The 20,309-nt window shown below is 41.7% G+C and overlaps 1 protein-coding gene across 1 annotated transcript in view; it reads left to right on the top strand.

The window, feature by feature from the left end:
• The first annotated feature begins 12,370 nt into the window (after positions 1 to 12,370).
• PALM2AKAP2 (PALM2 and AKAP2 fusion) overlaps positions 12,371 to 20,309 on the top strand; it is a 272,229-nt gene continuing 264,290 nt past the window's right edge. Inside the window, exon 1 of the mRNA XM_066338760.1 lies at positions 12,371 to 12,567. Coding sequence (XP_066194857.1) covers positions 12,523 to 12,567 — 45 coding nt within the window. The 5' untranslated portion in view covers positions 12,371 to 12,522. The remainder of the gene's footprint in view (positions 12,568 to 20,309) is intronic.

Here is a 20,309-nt window from a genome sequence, read left to right as displayed (position 1 = left end):
CAATAACCAGAGTATCCATGGATCATAAGCTTCCCAGAGTTACGCTTTTCAGAAACAGATAAAAGAACCACCTATGCTCTATGTTGAGCTCCATATCCATATACTGACAGGTACATTCATGTAAAAATTTAGGCTATATCTTCTAATTTCCAAAACAAACTAACTTTTGATAGCTTTTGGTTTTTTGGGTTTTTTTGTTTTGGTTTGGTTTGGTTTGGTTTTTTTTTTTTTTTTTTTTTTTTTAATGCCACCTTTTAAGGGCATTTGAACCAATTTTACTTACAGTCCTATCTAATGTGGACACTGCTGAAAGGTTTTTCCAGTTTCATACTTGCAGCAATTCTGCATTTGACTCTCTGGCACTGTAGCAGCTAAAATTAGAGTTTACTCAAGGCAAACAAAATGCAAGCTAATACTTACTGTGGAACTTTTAACACAAAGGCAATGGACTAAAATATTGGTACTGCTTCCCCTGAATCATCATTTTAATTTGAAAATGCACACCAGATCTCAGATCTAAAGGCAACCTCTGTTTGTCCTGACATTTTTACATTATTGGCTCATTTTTCTCAGTGCACTCTTTGTTTCTCTTCAAAGTATCAAGAAATTCCTTTTGGTTTGCATCTTTTTTTCCTCTCTGCCTCATTCCAGAAGACTGTAAGCTACCCTCTGTTTCTGCAGCAGTGGGTTTTCTGGGTTCTTTGGGAAAACCGTGCCCTGATCGACTGCAGGAATGATTCTCACTACAAAATTTCACAGGTAGTACACTTTCAACATGAGATGAGACAAGCAGCCTAGAATATTAAATCAAAATTCTGATAGCTGGATAACAAGTGTAGATTGAAGAAAAAAACTGCTATTAAAAAAGAAGCATTTTATGAGGAGCTGATTTGTTGAACTCCTTGCTACAATCCTGCTAAGTCAGAACTAACTATCAATCAGCAGAGGACTATAACCTTAGGTTGATAACAAATGCAATGTGGTTTAAAACCAGTGTATTTTGAAAGAGAAATCAAATCCAGAGTTGATAACAAATGCAATGTGGTTTAAAACCAGTGTGTTTTGAAAGAGAAATCAAATCCAGAGTTGCTTATGAAGCTGTGATTGTGAACTCCCACACAAAGTTTTATTATTCTAAAGGTACTAATAAGAAGGACTTCAAATAATTGTTTCAACCAAAAATAAAAATACATTATATGATTTGCAAGGTCTTACGTATCATTAAACCTTTAGCTGATCATCCTTTTTCTGTAGTCACATGGCAAACAATCCCAGAGTTCACATTAAAAGAACAAGAAGGTGGGAAAGCAAGAAGGTAGTCAAAGAAACACCTTCATACAAGCATGATTTGAAAGTTATCAGGGTTTGACCAGTAATGACATCTACAGAATGTCTGCTTATCGATCTACTCTACTAGATACATAAATTTTGCTTGTTTTGGTTAGAGTTTGTTTTGCAAGTAGTGTTACTGCCTCGTAGACATATTGGGGCAGAGGGGGATGAGAAGCAGGAAGACGACTTGTGAAACTCCTGGACAGATTTGAAATGTGCAAACTCAAAATACAACTTGAAATGTCCCTTTTTCCATATGGTCCCTGCTTTCTGAAAAGTGCCATCATCCTTAAATGGGACTCGCATGTCAATGTGGAGATATGTGCTTTCAGGATAGTTGAACTGTGGTTTGGCAATTAATAATGTGTCCAGTAAAAGATATTTTGAAGATGTTGCTTTAAACAAATATGTCCAGGGCTCTTGTGACTTCATTGTCATCAGACATCAGATACAAAATTGGCATCTGCTATGGACATACCTACATAGGTTTATGCATACTTGCAGTACACTGAAACAGCTATAAAACCACACCATGACCACCTTTCTTGATTCTAGTGACCACCTGGGCACTAGAATCAAGAAACACCTTCATCTTTTGACAACTTTCAACTGGAAATATTTTATCAGTCTTTAAAAAAGTACATTTTTCCACTGTAGGAGCAGTCTAAAATATGGATAAAATTAATTGGTCTGAAAAGATCTCTTGCAGCCACTCTCTCTGTAGTTTTGTTGCATGCCCAAACTGCAAATGTTGTAACGCCAATAAAGTTAGAATAAATAAATTGGTCATCTAAAGAAATTAAGGAAAAACATAGAAAAAGGGAGATGATTTCTCTTTTATGTGATCAAAGAATAAACAATCATGTTCAAAGACACCATGAAGAAGAAATGCATGTTCTTCATTAGTTGTATCTGTTTGTCTGTTTACAGTTTTATAAGGAAAATTAAGTTTCTCCACCATCCTTACAAAAGAGTCTCAAACTGTTGTGATGTGAAGAGTGGTCTGTGGCAGGAGCAAGCCTCAGCTGAGGGATTTTTTTCACTTCACTACTTGATTCAAACCTCCTAAGGGAAATCTGAAATGTTCTAGTTCTGCGCAAGAATAAATCAAGAAAAAGTAGTCCTATATTGTTAAATTACCAGCCTGACATGCTGCCTTCTTCTCCATTTGCACAGATGGCCCTGCTACATGATTACTATTATTTTAATGTATGATGAACAAATGCATAGAGCACAGAGCTACAATAGGCTCTTTTTGTGGTATGTACCCTTTGTAAACCAGTTCCAGCCTCTTAGATAACCTTTTTGCTTTCACTCCTGACACACCTAGCAGTAACTAACCTAACTACATAAGAATACTATTTATCATGAATTTGAGGATACCTGCACCCTTGCTCCACAAGTTGTTCTCCAGTACAGGAGACATAAACAAGAGAAAGTTGGAGAAAGATGAAAAGCCTGCTTAAGCAGTAAATTAAGATGTAACTGTAAGTTTCCAAAGTTAAAGCATTTAGCCTCCTCCAAAACATCCTTATTTAAAAGGGTGGGTGACTGCTTAGCTTTGAAACAATTATGTCTTGTATTTCCTTCCAGGTTTCAAAATTGGAATACATGCAGAAGTTTAAAATGTAGACACATGGACAGGGAATTTTAAACCAATCTAGAGGATTAAGAATATTTTTTCACTAAAATCAGTGGAAGACAAAGCCAATCATTAATGCTGCTTTGTAAATCAGATTAACTTTTATCCTAGGAACTTCTGACTACTAGGTTTAATTAGTTCTATCTTTTCTGAATACTACTTACCAAACAAGGCCTTTGCACATTAGAGGGGCAAAATATAAAGATTATTTAATAATTAGATGCACATCAGAAATACCAGTTTAATGGTAATGTCATCTTGAGTGAGGCTTGCATGTGGTATGCAATACAATGTACAAGACTTCTCCAGCTTGTACCTTACAGTGTTAAAGCATAAAATAATGCCATTAGAGAAACACAAATAATAAATCAGTGGAATTTGCATCTTCCCCAAAAACTGTGATTAAGATTTTTTCAGCATCTGCTGTCTGTAGTACTAGCCTTGGAAAAGCACCAGACCTAATGACTTTCTTGCCATGACCCTGAGCAAGGAACCAGTGGGGATATCTTTCCCATGAAAGGGACATGGCAGTGTGCTTGTGTGCCTGTGATTGTAGCACTGGAAGTGTGACCACAGAAAAGGAACAGCCTTAGTTATCCTTGGAGGAAATCACTTTCACATATGCAATGCAGGATCTTCACATAATACACACCTGTGTTTGAGGCAAAGTCTTGGCACTTTGTTGGCTGCCTCAGGCTGTGAAAACTTAATGAATTCCCTAGATAACAAGTCAGATGTACTAATTTGAACGTAGTGTAGATCCACATTCACATCGAATTTTCAGCATGTGTTCAGTCTGAAGCCAGTTATTTTTGTCTCTTCTTTGTGACTCTGCCACTCTCTGAAGTGGAGGCTGAAAGGCCAGGAGATGATTTCTGTGTAGAAGGTTTCCAGGTTTTGTCAGGTCAGTGGAATAGAAATGGCAGTGTCTAAAAATACATAATTTCATTTGGTTTTTTGGTTGATTTGGTTTTTGGGGTTTCTTTTAGGGCTGCCACCACTGACTAGCAGGCTCAAAGGCTACACGACAGGTCTCAGGAAGATTTCAGAAAGACGGACTGTGATAAATAGATCTGACTCCGATCTGACTAATTTCTTCAAAGTACTGTTAAGGCCTGTTTGAATTAATGCATTTAACTCCTCTTTATCACAGAGATAAAATCAAAGTTCTAGTTCTTATGTTCCCATAATGTGCTGAAATTGAGGTGGACTTGAATGAGGTGAAATTGAAATGTCCATTGTTAAATTACATCCTTGATGGAGATGAACTGTAGAGACCTCTCTGGGCAGCCCCTCCACTGAGGAGGAAGGTAATGATGTAATAATTTTCCTAGCTATTTAACCTTAGCTGAAAGCTTGTCATTAATAAAAGCTGCCCTTTTAGAGTGGAATGGACTCCTCAAAACTTTTTTGGCATTGCAAATCCAGTGCCAATCCCATAGCCCTTCTTTTAGGAGCTTAAGGATAGCAGACAAAATTTAGAATGATCTAAGGGATCTGGTAACAAAAGGATGTTTAAAAAGTAGGTATTAAGTTATCTTCTGGTCATATGTGAGGGGAAAAGAAAACAAAGATCACAGTGTGATCCCAGCACTAGTAAAAAACAAATATTCAGATTCTGCCCCCAGAAACATTCTGGAACACTCATTTACTTTCACCTTTCTACAGCTTTTGTCTTTTGGGCTGCAGACAACTTATTTATTTTCTTTACAATCTCACTTCTGAGTCAAAATCCAGTATACCAATCCAAACCTCAGCAGTAAATATTTTGGCATTTTTAAGGGAATATCATTTCAGCTATGTACTATATGTGGAGAATGATCATAAGGCACAAAAATAGAAATAAATACCACTAAAAGCAGTTTTCCTGCTGCAGTCTGAGTTGTTTGAAAAGAGAGAGAAATGCCAGAACCTATAGGAACAAAACTTTAGTTTTAAAATCCAAAGTTTAAAAATGTACACTTTTCCCTCTTTTTCTTGGCAGAATGAATAGTCAAGCCAGTTTTAAGGAACTGGAGGGGCAAGAGCCTCCTCTGCATCAGCATTACAGTTGTCAGGAACAATGAAACTCAACTCCACAAAATGTTACAAATGGGGTGGATACAACCCAAGTCCTCGGGTACACGCAGTTCTCAGCTCATTAACAGCTACAGAGAGATGCACAAGTACAGGTGGTGATCTATTTCGGTGGCATAACTTCGCTGTTAGAATGTAAATTCAACCTATGTTCATTTTTAATGAAAACTGTTGTCCTATTCAGATATGTCTCTGTCCTGCACTGTAATGCTGGCAGTATTACTTGTTCTCATCATTTCTCCCTGCCTCAGGTGGATGTTGAATGTTAAGGGAAGCACTGAGAATAGGAAGTAGAAGGTAAGGACAAGTCAGGATTTTCTTTCTGTGTAATTTCAGAGACTAAAGAAATTTGGGAAAAGTTGTCCTACCTTTCTCCTCTGCAGGTCATCCAACCCCACTCTGCTCCCCATGAGCTGAGCTAGTGACAGAATCACAGAACCAACTAGGTTGGAAAAGATGTTTGAGGTCATCAAGTCGAACCTATTACCTAACACCACCCTGTCAACTAGACCGTGGCAGTGAGTACTATCTCCAGACTTTTCTTAAACACCTTCAGGAAACTGGCTCCTTCACCTGGGCAGTCCATTCCAATCCCCAAACACTCTTTCTGTGAAAAACTTGTTCCTAATGTCCAGCCTCCTCTGGCACAGCTGGAGACTCTGTCCTCTCATCCTGTAGCTGGTTGCCTGGGAGAAGAGACTGACCTCCACCTGGCTACACCCTCCTTTCAGGGAGCTGTAGAGAGTAACAAGGCCCCCCCTGAGCCTCCTTTTCTTCAGGCTAAAGAACCCCAGCTCCCTCAGCTTCTCCCCACAGGACTTGTGTTCCAGTCTCTTCACTAGCCTTGCTGCCCTTCTCTGGACATGCTCCAGCATCTCAACATCCCTCCTGAACTGGGAGGCCCAGAACTGGACACAGCACTTGAGGTGTGGCCTCACCAGTGCCCAGGACAGGGGAAGAATGACCTCTCTTCTCCTGCTGGCCACACCATTCCTGATCCAGTCCAGGATGCCACTGGCCTTCTTGACCATGTGAGCACACTGCTGGCTCATGTTTAGTCTGCTGTCAATCAGTACCCGCTTTCTGCCTGGGCACTATCCAGCCACTCTGTCCTGGCCTGTTGTGCTGCAGGGGGTTCTTGTGGCCAAAGTGTGGAATGTAGCACTCGTTCTCATTAAAGTTCACATTGCTGGGCTCAGCCCATCTATCCAGCCTATCCAGGTTCCTCTGCAGAGCCCTCCTACCTTTCAGCAGATCAACATTCCTACCCAACTTTGTGTCATCTGCAAATTTGCTGATGGTGGACTCAGTCCACTCATCCAGATCACCAATGAAGATGTTAAACAAAACTGGCCCCAGCACAGACCCCTGAGGGTCACCACTGGTGACTGTCCCCAGCTGGATGCAGCACCATTCCCCACCACTCTCTGGGCTCGGCCATGCAGCCAGTTCTGAACCCAGCAAAGAGTGCTCCTGTCCAAGCCGTGGGCTGCCAGCTTTTCCAGGAGTGTGCTGTGGGAGACAGTGTCAAAGGCCCTGCTGAAGTCCAGGCAGACAACATCCACAGCCCTTCCTGCATTCACCAGGCAGGTCACCTGGTCATAGAAGGAGACTGGGCTGGTGAGGCAGGACCTGCCCCTCCTAAACCCATGCTGGCTGGGTCTGATCTCCCAGATATCCTGTGGGTGCCATGTGATCACACTCAAGATCATCCGGTCGATAACCTTGCCAGGCACTGAGGTCAGGCTGACAAGTCTGTAGTTTCCCAGATCCTGCAGCTGGGTAGTAGAGCAAGCTGTAGTGCTAGCAGCCAGCACTGAAATCACAAGAGGAGAGAGACTGTTTCCTCCACCTGGAAATCTTCAAATAACCAAGCTGCCTGGCAAGGAAAAAAGGTACAAAAGAGAAGTGCAGACATAATTTCTTCTTCTTCCCTGCTTCAAGGAAAGTCACAGCAAACAGCATCTTTAGGGCTCCTTATCTGAAGGCTTTGGAAGGGGATGCTCTGTGGCTCACTTCTTAAGTTACAGTCAAGGACATCAGTAGCAGCCAAGTTACTGCAAGTTGTTGTATAAACCTCAGGCTAGCATGAGGCTGTTTTAGCATGGTAGTGGGGCTGGCAGAACAGCAGGTCTCAGGAAAACAATTGCTTCTAATCCCTCATTCAAGCCAAATCACCCACAAGCAACTGTTACTGGACAACAAACATAATTTGGCCAGATTTCTGGCCTATGGAGTCTCTCGAGGCTCCCTACGACACCCAGCATCTGGTGGTCTGTTGAGAGGAGGTGTCATAAAACTGCCATGACTACATGGAGACCGTCTAATCAGAGGACTTCTCAGTGCAACCTTCCCATGGCTACAGAATGAAACCAAGCCAACATGGAAAAACTTCATAGACTGCATTTAGTAATAATTTATGGCTTAACTATTCATAAACCTGCTGTCTTAGGAAGGCTTAAAACAAAGTCCTGTGCTCTGACTTTTTATTTCTTAAACAATGCTATCTCCTGCTGTGTGTGTTTCAACTCCATGTCTTGGTAGCCAGTGACAAAAAAAGAAAAAAAAAAAAAAGGAAAAGGGGAGAATAACTTCAGTTACTCCAAGTTTAATAAAAACATTCTTTTCTATAAAGAAAGCATGATCTTGTGCACTTAGAAAACTGGACTCAGAGGTATAGCTGCTCTGCCACTGCTCTCCTGTTCAACATCAGACATATAACTTAAAGTTTCACCATCTGCATTTTCTAGGTACAAAGTGCTATGAGGGATGGAGGGGAGATTTCCAAACCTTTTCTTGCCCTCTTGCACAGAGTTATTTTCCCACCAGCCCACAGTGCCTGGAGGCTGTGCCCATGAAAACCCATGCAAGGGGGAATGGAGAATGAAGAAAATGTCCTGGTGGTAGAATCCGCTACTCCACAGAAGGGTGAGGGCATGTATTTGGGTGTTCAGCTTCTCATTTTCAGCATTGCAAGTCATGAGTGACAAGGTATTGTGCACCTCCCTCCACCAGCCACACTGAGTGGGTGTGAAGGGCTTGGACAACAGTCCCCATCATACATCCACCACTTACTGGGTTAATGTGTCCAGGAAGGATGAAAGACAACTGTCCTGGAGTGATGTCTCACTGGGATGAGGGTCTCTGCAGCTCACAACCAGGAGTTCCAAGAGGCCCAAGCAGAACCTATGATGTTGTAGGCACTCCATACACCCAGCAAACTGTCTGGGTACAGGTGATGGAAGGACAGGAAGAGGCTTTTGTATGAAGAGTCAGATTTGCAATTAAAACTGCAGATGCAGTAGTCTCTCTTGGAAATTATGGATGGTGACACTGCCAGAAATTTTGAAGGGTATGTACTGTGAAGCACGATGTTTGAGGAAGTCAAAAAAACAAGCATGGGTGATGAGCTCAGGTATCTGGAAGTTTAGATTACATATTAATTCCTGAACTATTGTAATATAGCCAGACTCTGGTAAGGAAGGTAAGAGAAGATTAATCAAATCAGAATTTTGATTTAGAAGAAAATAATATGTTTCAAACATGCTGTAGGCATGGATGCTTGACAATATTGAGGATGCCAGAGCAGTGTTAGTGCAGCACAATGCAACATGTTGGCATGTGGTAATTTTAAGAGCCAGAAGTATCTTCTCTTAAACAATCTGAAATGCAAATGTGAAGCCTGTTTTCCCTCCTTTCTCTGTGTTTTCCTGACAACCACTGCCAGGATCCAAGCAGTAACGTGTCACCTCAAAAAATACGTGGATGCATTTGCAATGGCTGAGGTGCTAATCATGACTATCATGTGTATGCACATGCCTTTCTTACACACTCTTCAAGGCAAACTCTCATTTCTTTGATTAAATCAGTCTACCAACAGCCAGGAGGATGGGAAGCCAAAGACTTCCTAAGAACAAGATTCATGGCATCATGCAGATGGGTTCCTATAGTATGCGGCACAATGGCAAAAAAGTAACCTGGTTGGCTTGACCAAAACCAAACACAGGTGACTATAACTAGAACCCTTCCTAATCCAGTTCAACTGCATGGCAAGGACAGGAATCTGATTTTCATCACATAACTAAACTGTCTCGTTTAAAGTTCAGGCTCACACACACACACACATAGCTCAGACTGCTTTCATTATCTTCTCCAGCACTGAACAGGGTCTACAGATTGTTTCCTACACTCTTTTCCAAAGAAATGAAAATAAAAATCTGGTTTGTGTGGAAATGGCATGCAATTTATACATTATTAGGATATTTAGCAGTTCTTGCTTTTTTAAAAATTGCTGTGAAAAGAAGAGCTTTTGAACTGATATTTGAAGAAATAAAAGGGATTTTTTTCTTTCTTTCTATTTTTAGCTACTGAACAAAATATACGGAACTTGATCTTATCTACTCTTCCAGAATCTCCTTGCTCTTCCCTAAACACTCCATTCTCTCTTCTTTTACTAATGTCTTCAAAATTTGGAAATATCACCCTGGTCTCCTGCCCTAAAAGTAAGGAAAAAAATTCTTTAGAATTTAACACGATCTCTTAATTTTTAAATTCACATGCCTTACCAACCTAGAAAAACATTCTGGAAGCAAAATCTTAACCAACATGCATGAAATATATGTTTAAAGATGCACTTGGTAGATGCTTTGTTTTGTTTAATTTCACTGACTAAATGTCTCGTAGTGGCTGTCTGCTGCAGACTCCATCATGGTTAAGTCATCTCACAGAGGTCATTTCACCTGGGTATGCTCTGTGAAATGCCTCAGTAAAGGATTTCAACCTCATTGCATCACAGGCTTCAAGCTATGTGAGAGAAAGCTACACGTAATAGAAACATAAAACTACATGTAGAGAAACTATTGGCTATTACTATTGCATGACTCCTAGCCTTTCCTTACTGCAAGTCAAGAGCAAGGAACTGCTCTGCTGCAGTTGCCGATGCAACCTCTATCATTCCTGTACAGTCACAAAGAGTCAATAGATATGACCCATGTTTCCTTGGCAAACTAAACTGGAGGGATGCACAGCCCTGCAGCATGTTTCATCAGGAATACTGCAGCACTCACTAGGGATGCACCCTGCTCATCTCCTGCTGGCAATAAGCATTGCAGTTATACTGAAGAGAGGATAAACAAGGTGGGGGGGAGTACAGTGTCCATATCTGTACCAAAATTGAGATACATCCATTTTTATATATGACTGTCTGGAATGCACTTAAATATATTCTCAAATGTCTTTCTGAGCGGATGTCATATGGAAGGAAAGAGGGGATGGCCTAAAGTGATGCACATTGCACACAACTTTGGCAATGTGTAATGTGACTACAGGTTGTGGTATGAGCAGCCTGCCCATTCCCCCTCCACCAAGCACTGGGACATAACCCTTGTCTTTGCTGGTATAGCCTGTGGAAGAATTCTTCCCTTGGGAAAGGCTTAACCGCAAAACATGAGAAGGGTATTGAAGGGATTTAATGAAGGGATTTAATTGCATAGCTATCAAGCCTTAGTAGCAGTTGCCCATATATGTTCTCAGAGCACATGTGGTAGTAGATATGTCTGGATCCTGTGTGATGGGGTATTTCAAAACCAGCTGTAGTATTACAAGTAGCAATCCATGGACCTTTACATGGTAAATGGAAAATAAAAAGGAGAGATTTTGAAGAACAAGAGAAAGAGATCAAACAGGCCAGAGGGTAGCTGCTATTCAATAAATTACTTAAAGCTGAAAGACTGAAAAAGAGTATCCTAGAATGTAGCCACAAGTGTTGCATTTCCGTTAGCTGTGATTCTCCCGTTGCCCACTTACTCATACTGCCTCACTTGGGATATGGCAAGAAAACTTTGCTTTTTGGCCACAGTGACTACTGGAATTATATAATGTTCTGTGAATTTTTAGATGACAAAGGATGTCTTTCATGGAGATAAAGCTAAGCAAGAAGTCACTTTGACATCCTGTCACGAGACAAGGAGACTGTGCACCAGTAAGGAAAATGGGACCAGGAGGTGACAAACACTTGACTAAGCAGCTGCATTGAAAAACAGCCTGCAGCAAGTAACATGTCCTGGAACTGGGATGGAGGTAGAAGGTATCTGAGCAAGGAGAATGGGATGTGGAAAACTAAAATGACAGGCTAGATGGCCTTTGAAAGGGCAGGCACATGGTGTGAAACAGGATGGATTTCAGGTTGCTTTCCTTCAAGATAATGGAGTTTTCCTGTCTTAGCAGCAAGAAGTTATCACATCACAATTGTATACTGCAAAATGCACTTCTGTATGGCAGGCTAAATGCAGAAGTGCATTTTGCAGCATAGCAGGATAGCCCCACGATGTCATGGTCAGCCCCCCATTCACCATCTGGCGTGGTGGTTGCCCTGGCTCAGAGACACCCCTCCAGTGGGGCAGCCCCGTGCCCTGCCACAAGGGACAGGATTGGGAGGGAGTGGGGGGACCTCATTGCTGTCTTTGAGAAAAGGAAGCAGACAGACTACCATGTAAGCTAAAATACAATGTGAAAGGCTCGCATGCAAAACCAAAGCCAAGCTTGAAATCACGGATACTGTCTCAGGCATCCCCTCCCTTCCTCTCCTGCCTCCTCCTCTATTTAAAACATTAGATTCTTCAGTGAGACTGTTTGTACACGCAGCTTTATCACTTTGAATGTCTGATGTCAATGCGTGCAATGTATGCAGGATGTGCGGACACCTTACTTCTCTCTCCCCATCCAGATGCTCTTCGTCACTCCTGTTAAGGACTGCCCTGCAGCAGCAGCAGCATTTCGCAGCGTGCCATGTTGCCACTTCACTCGCAAGCGTCTGTGCAGTTCCCCCGGAGTCCGCGCTCTCCCTCCTCCTGGCATCCCTGTCCTTTCCCTTATCCAAACCTGCTTCGGCTGGGGCTGCAGCCACCGCCTGCATGTCTGCCGCAGCTCCCCTCCCTGCACCATGTGCCACCATCCTTCCCTGCGCGCTGTGCTGCTCGCTAAGGACATGCTGTGGCACAGCTGTCTGCCTCCTCTGCTGCAGTCAGGCAGGTTTGTATTACTGTGAACGCCGCTGATGTCGAGCTCCTGTCGTGACCCAACACCCCATAGGAGGAGCAAATGAGCTGAGACGTCAACGCAAAAAATTATAGCCATGCGAGCTATCCCTCTGCTCAGCTGCCTGGAGAGTGCTACATGGTTTGTGTGACAGCACCAGCACACAGAAGCAGCACTGAAATGCAGTTAGCAATACAGCTGGGAGACAGGCAGCCAGACAGGCACTGGTCCAGTGACTAAAATGATAGTACGGTGAGCCAGCCTGCAGAGCCGCCAGAAGTGGCTGACTGCTACACAGGAGCTCGGCTTTCTTTGCAATTACTCCAGTTTCCCCCCGGTGACTGCAGTGTGCGCTCCGTTTTGGTTTTGCTTGCCTTTTTGTTTCTCCCTCTCACCATCGGTCTCCCCTTCTCTCCTGCGGTGTCCTTCTCTCCAGGATGGCGGAAGCAGAGTTGCACAAGGAAAGGCTCCAAGCCATAGCAGTAAGTCAGTTTCCTTTTATTTGCTCTTTTGTCCTTAGCTGTGGGTTCTTGGAGGGAAGGGGGATTCCAGCACAGTGGCTGGGAAGCGCCCAGAGAGGCTGACTTGTGCAAAGTTGTGTGTGGAATTCCCTATTCGGGAAATGAGTGGTAAAAGTCTGCTTTGCTGGATTTGGCGGAGCAAGAGGGCTCTGAGGAAAAGCGTTGAGCTGACACGTGCAGAAAGAAAAATGTGAATGCACAGTGGTATGCTTAAAAGATTGATGATAGAGAAGAAAAGGAATAAATGGGGAGGAGATTGCAGGAGAAAATCAGTGCTGTGCTGAATATGTATTTTTTCACAGTTGGAGGTTTTGCTTAGCTGATGAACTAGTCAAGAAAAATTATCTGCTGCAGGATGGCTTTTAGTGCATAAAATAATTGTGATATTGCTAATTTTAAGACAATCGAACACAGACACTGCATTATCAAAATTGTGCGATTGTTTAATCTACTAGTTAAACTGTCATCACAGCTCCACGGGTAAAATCTAGGCAGGATTGAGCCCCATTTTAGTTATAACTTTTGTTTCCTCATTTAGTAGAATATTTGGATTGAGCCACAAGCTCAGCTGGTGCAGACCTCAGAGGAATGTGGGTAGTGGCAACTGGTGAGGAAGGGGCCTGGGTGTTTAGGATCCACGGTCATCCTGGCATACAGAAACTGCCAGCTCATCTTCCAGTATGTCATAGGCACTGTGTCAAAAGGCCTGTGTTTCTGTGGGCACTGCCAGTCGGACAGCCCCATACAGCCTGCCCTTGTTCCAGTGACACCCAGCTCTTCTTCTTCCCCATGGCTGACATGTTGATGCAGCTGTGCCAGTCCCAGAGGGATGGCACGGTCTGTACCGGGGACCACACACCTGGAGGTTTGAAGGGAAAAAGAAGACGGCAGGGCCCACATGGATTTAAGTTCTCTTCCCCAGTGCCCCCAGTGATCAACAGATGCCACATTTTCCTGTAGCTGGCACCAGTTACAGATTTCTTTTGTAGTGTAACAGGAATGGCTGCTGCTTCTGCTGCTGGTGTTGCTCCAAGATATTTTTCTTAAGTCCACTCTACTGATAGGTCCACAGAAATTCAAAATAATTGAATTTAAAAGGAATAGATTAGGGATTTTTCTGTCTAAAATATTAACTATAAAAGAGCAAATAGTGTAATTTGATATGGAGAGGGATAAATTAACCATTTAATTTTCAGGCAGTGGAAAGCAGATGCATATTTTTAAGCTGGTTCTCAGTTTTCTATCAGCACAGGCATTGCCATATCTCAATGGGAAACACCAGAGATGTTCCCCCAGAGGCAAACCTCACCACTGCTGGTAATTTGGGACTCATTTATGGCAGAACTGTACTGCAGAGCTGCTCTGTGCAGTGCTGCAGTGCATAGCTCTGAAACACTTCTGTCTCCACTTAAAAAAAAATGGTTTACATTATTTTTTCTTTCAACTGCTGAATAACAAGACACCAGACAACACTCATTTCCACATGATCTCCTGAAACTTTTCACCAAGGTAGATCAAGTGCTGTAGTTCTTAGTGCCCTGCATCTCACCAATGAGGGTGTTAAGGATTTAATATTATCACCTGGTGTATTGCAGCTTTTACTGAAGGTTTATGCTGGCATAATAGAAGGCCTTGACAGTCTGGATCTTTACTTTCTATGCATATTTCCTTTTTGGTTTCTATTTCTGGTAATTCATAAAACATAGTAAGCAATATATGGAGTTAATTAGATTGAAAATATTTTGCTTCAGCATGAAAAAATATTCAGCCTTATTTTAAGCATTAGTGTGGGTCCATGAACCAACTTGTTTGCTTAGCACTCTGCAGAGCAACAGGTTTTACATATAAGCTTGTTAGTTGACTTTTCTCTGTTTGGGCTGCTGCAAATGTTTTTCCAAATGCAGAAAAATTAATTTCTAGTGTAAGCTGTGCTCCATCAGCACGAGTGACATGACACAAGTTAGGCATTTCCCTCCTGCCACTGGTTGGCTAAAATAAGGTCAATTCTCAAATGCTGTATGGCCTTTCTAACGAGAAGAAAGAAATGGCATTTCAGTTCAGCTTAGTGTTTCATCTGTTTGAACATGCTGCAGTATCTCTCTGAGGTGAGCAGAAGCTTACCCCAGCATTCTCCAACCACACTGGTTGAATGCTAGACTTAGAGAAAGAAATCCACTCACCACTGCTGTTCTCTGTACATTTGCTTCAATAACCAGTATAGCAAATGAGTTTGCTGGAAAGTTTGCAGAGTGAATTTTCAGTGTGCATCACTGAATATATGAAGAAAACAAATCCAAAACAATAAATATGCACTTTAACATTTGCAAGCTTACTGGTTTTGAAGCATTTGATTTTATACTTTGTTATTTTGACTTATCACAGTTTTAATATCTGCTTCTCTGACACAGAGGCAAGTGTCGCAGGAAGAGGAAAAGAAGGAGTCTACTGTTAGGACATAATTCTAAATCTCAGTGAATGTGAGTTAGCCACTTGTTTTGTCTGCAGCAAATATATAGCCTCTCTGTGCATTCATGTTTTATCTGTAAACTGTGAATAATAGACTTTGCCCTTCTCTTTGAGAGGTGTTAGGGATCCATGCAAGATGGAGCTGTACTTGGATGCCATAGTTTACCAGGGCAAGAAATATCCAAACACATATTTAAAATAGAATTTGTGATTCTAAAACCAAAGAAGCTTCAAATGTGTAAGTTTTAACATCATTGAAATGTTTAACCTGTGATTTTCAGATCTTTCTGAAGTTCCTAAAATTCACACACTGGCTATAGAAAGACTCAGAGCACTGTGCAAGTCTGGTTTGAGAAGCAGGAAGATGTGAGACAACTACTAAAAATTGGAACTCAGTTCTCTCTGCTTGGGAGGAAAACATAAACTCTGTGTCCTGGAGAGATTCTATGATGACTAGGAGTGATTGGTTTTCTGATCCTTACTTGAGCAGATCTCACATCATGTCTTCCAACTTGGATGTCATATTTGCTATGGACAGATACTGGTAAATTTTTCTGCCGTGACACACTGCTCTTAACATCTGCCTGAGCCTGAGCCTGACTCTGAATCACCACAGCATCTTTCTGCTGCCCTACCAGCAATGGAGCTGAGTGGTACCCACTCTTAATGCTGTATGCAGATGCCTTCAGCAGGCACAGAAGAGGTTAAAAAAGGAGGTCTGCAGCTATCTTCTCTCTGAGCTTGTTCCTGTATAGAGCACTAGTGTTTGTGTCTGCTTGTTTCCTGAAGGGGATTGGCGGGTAAAATTTTGGGTGGAAAAGGAAGCATTTTTGTGGCTTTAAAAATATGCTGGCTGCAAGTTGCTCAGAAGTTGGGAATGTAAATAGTCCCAAGCTCAGTGGCCTGGGGACAGGTGAGCTGACTTAATTTATCTTATTTTGGATGAACAACATGTGTAGCCCCAAAATTTGTTGTAGGACCCCTCCTCTATGACTGTAGAGAACCTCAGAAGATAATGATCTAAACATAGACAAGCATTTACAAAACCCAACTATTTTCTGTCCCTTATCTAGCAATCACAAAGCTGGGAACTGGGGCGTTGAGTATCGATTGGTGCATCTGGGATATGAATGCACATACGATGCAGTAAATATGTGTTATCCATACATCAGGTGAATTAAATGCAATTACTGAGGTGCAGCACTGAGGAGAAATTGTCAACTAAAATCAACAACCAGCGCAGCACATGGAGGAGTTTTCCAGATTCAAGAGATGTCCAGCACACAGATTCAAGTGAGAATTCCTTAGCAGATAAAAACAACAGCAATAATGGTCCCTCACTTACAAGTGCCCAGCACAGAGAACCAGTAACTCAATTACTCAATTAAAATATCACTGACATTCAATTAGCCACACCAAAGATACCTCCTGTCAAGCAAGAAAAGCATTCTTGCTTTTTCTATGAGATGATGAATTTGTTGAGCTGGATCTAACAATACTTAGTTGTCATCAGGGAGTTGTCCTACTATGACAGGACAATGGTGTTTAAAAATAGCCCCCTCCTGTATCAGTGTGGTCTGCCTTACACGGATTAAGGACTGGCTTTCTGACAGGTCTCAAAAAGTTGCTCTTAGTTTGGGAGACTACTGTTCCTTGAGAGCAAAGATGGGGGAGAACTTATAGGAAGCAGCTTTTCAAGATTTGAAGGTGTTCCCTGGTTGTGATTTGATGTTAACGGAAATGGCTGGTGTGCAGGTAACACAACAAGTGGTGGAGAAGTTGGATATACTATATAAAGAGATCAATTTGGATTATTTGGTAAACTGGATTTTCCATTTAAAGAAGTACTTCATACCTGTGTACAGCTAGCATTAAGGGAGGCCAGTATGGGTTTGTGCATCCAGATTTAAGGTAGTATGGGGCTACCACCACAGAAGAGGGCTCTGCAGTCTGAGCAGCTCTGCCTTTGACAAGGAACGAGAGCTAGTGTGGGCACTAATTCAACAGGGGCAAGGAGAGGGATCCTTGTCCTGCACAGGACATTAGTTTCACACCAGTTAAACCTACACCAGGTGAGATTTTAAAGTCCTCTCAAATGGGACCTATGTGCATTCGTATCTACATATAGCACTGCACTGATTTCTCAATAGGAGTTAGAGAACACTAATACAATTACAGTAGTAATAAAATCTTTAGAAAGACAGTACCAGTATAGTTTCAGTATCAGACTTGCTGGTAAGCTAAGCGTTCTGTATTACTGGGTTGGACACTCAACAACTGCAGTGAACATCATGTAGTCTCCATAGATTTCAGAAAATGTATTAACAAAAGAGAATATCCCTTCTACCTCTTCCCACCCTCCCCCCCAGCAATAGCTGTTACTACACAAAATGAAACCCCATAACTAGTACATCATATCCAGGATCATTTTACTGTAACACTGCTCCATAATTTTTGTGAGTCCTTCCAGAGATCATTGTCATGAAAATTAGAATGTGAGAAATTAGGTGTTGAGAATCACTTAGAAAGACGTGGCAAATTGATTTAATCAACAGTTTACTATTGCTGTGATAGCTTAATACACTTGTTTCCAATAGCCTCATTTAGGAAGTAATGCTTTTGTCCTTTAAGTTAAGCATGGGATCAAATCCATCTCAATCTTCAGACATAAAGACTGCAGGGAAAAATAAAAATGCAACAAGATATGGGGAAAAAAAAAGAAAAAGCCAGCTGTGACTTTTCTGCTTGGAAAATAGGTGAGTGAGAAGAATCTGCAGAAGGAATGAGTGTCGTGGAGAGAGAGGATAAGTAAATACTACTTACATGTTTTGACACAAGGATTAGTAGGTATCCAAAGGAGGTAACAGTTGTGGACAAAACAAAACAAAAAAAAACCAAAAACAACCAACAACAACAACAATAAAAAACCCACAAAAAAATGTTCTCACTGTAATGAGTTGTTAACCTGCAAGGCCCCATTCTTGAAGGACGTGGTAAATGCTGAAGAGTGCACGTGGGCTTGAGGACAAACCAGGCATGCTCATGGAAGCAGAATCCATAAAGGACTTTCTCATTAGAAGCAATTTTTGAGTTGCAAATTACTAGAGGCTGGTAGAGAAGTTTTTTATCTGTTTGCCATGCTCCCAGTTCTGCTTTAAGCACTGCAAAGCATGGGCCAGATGGCCTGATGAAGTGCAGCCATCCTGTGTACTCAACCCATTCAAATTCCAGTAGCCAAGTCTGGAAGTTTTGACACTAAACAAAGCCCCTGTTGCAATACTAATTTGAATACAAACTCATTTGAATACTACAGAGCTTAATGCAGTTTTCCCATTCCCATTTCCCCCTCATTATCTTATTTGCTCTTATCATATTTGTCATATAATATTTATCATAGCTTACTTATCATATCTATGGCTCTGATTAATCACAACCATTCCTCTGCCATCTCCTTTCTCAGTAGTCCCAACATCCAATTACCTAAAACAGAAAAAAAATCCTTCTGTAGCTGTAGCTCTCCTCTTTTTACATTCTGACTCAATGACTTGAGGGCTAGTGAGACCTTATCATAGTCAGACTCTGGTGAGGAAGGCCTGGCAGAGTTCAGTCTGCATCCTGCTGCAAATATTTCCAGAGATGGATTCAGCAGGAGTAAACAAGGGGTCAGCACAAACTAAATCTAAATTAGATATGTACAGTAAGCGTGACGTGAATCTGTGATATTCCTGTGAACCTCAGCACAGATCAGTCAGAGGAGAGAAATTATGTTTTACATTGCTGTAAAGGATGAAGAGAGGTTTCCCTGCACACAAATCGGCAGACCTACCCTGGACTGCAGCAGTACCATGAGTCAGCTTCGTGGCAGACCTTACACAGAGAAATACATGTAAGCAGATTTGTATCTTGCCTTTACTTCTCGAGCATATAAAGCACTGTGAGATCATGCACAATGTACAAAACATTACAGGCTTTGTCCATACTAAGACAAAAGTCAAACAAAAATGCCTAAAATATCTGAAAATTAAGATTACCTTAAGTTTTATCTGTATTTTTTGCTTTAGGAATGTTTAGATGACAGCAAGAGAAGCAGAAATATGACTAAAAAATATTTCTATCAAAGTATCTGTGAAAACTAGGTAAAAAAATATAGAAACAGAAACCAATTTGCTCTTGAGAAATTTCTAGACAGTTTCCAAACTTACCCAAACCCAACTGTTTAAATTTAGAATTGTTTCCACAGGACATTCCTAGCCCTTAACACATCACCAACATCTCTTGAGCACAGACAAGAAAGCTGAGATACTGTGTTTTACTTTGTGCCTTTCAAATTAGATTTTGAAAAAGAAGCTGGAAAAAGGTGGAAAGATTTTGTGGGTTTGTTGTTGTTGTTGTTGTTTGTTGTTGTTGTTTTGAAGTTTCTGGTTAAATAAAAAAGTTGTGAAAGATTTACATTTTTGGAAACTAATGAACAGCTCTAGCCTGGAGTGTAACTTTAGGGACAGTTTTCCCATACCATGATTTTAAATGGGGTAGTTGCTTGTCTGAGATCAGACTGTGGAATTTACATGCCATGCTTTAAGTAAAGGATAGATGGGTAGCTATGTTGAAGGCAGGATAAGCCTGAAAGGGGTTCCACAGTGATACTCAGCCTCCCCTTGTGCAGTCCTGCTCTTTTCAGGAATCACTCCTTGTATCTATCTAACTCCTTACTGGTTTACAAATACTGTTTTATTCTTGCACAAAATGAAGTGTATCCTTCTTGCAGAGCTGTCACCAGCAAGATGGTTCATCTGCCAAGTGTATTTGGTAAAGTACTGGACTATGCACCTCTAGTAAATTACTAATTATTACCTTGCCCTCTCTCAAATGGCACACGAGCATGTGCTGAGCCTGTGTGTGCTGGGGCACTGGTTGGATTGAGGATGCCTTTCAGAAGCAGGACTTGGAACCAAAGGGATGCTACACCTGCCTCTGGCCCTAATTTCCTAGAGTAGAAAAGCATTTTCTGTTACAAATTCTGATCAGGGAAAGCCGCATGGTTGCTAGGGTTAACACCAGCAAGTCAGGTGGCAGTGAAATGGGTATGGTCTTTTGGCAGTTGCACACCAGATCTATGTAGTTCTTGACACACCGATGCTTTTTGTTACTCAGCTGACTTCCAGTGAAGTTAGATGCTGGAGACGTGTATAGCTTTCTTCCTCTTGGCCAGTGAAAACAAGTACTCTCTCTGCACAAAA

This window comes from Sylvia atricapilla, chromosome Z, assembly GCF_009819655.1.
Source record: "Sylvia atricapilla isolate bSylAtr1 chromosome Z, bSylAtr1.pri, whole genome shotgun sequence".
NCBI classification, from domain to species: Eukaryota; Metazoa; Chordata; class Aves; order Passeriformes; family Sylviidae; genus Sylvia; species Sylvia atricapilla.
This window is presented reverse-complemented; position numbering and strand designations above follow the sequence as displayed.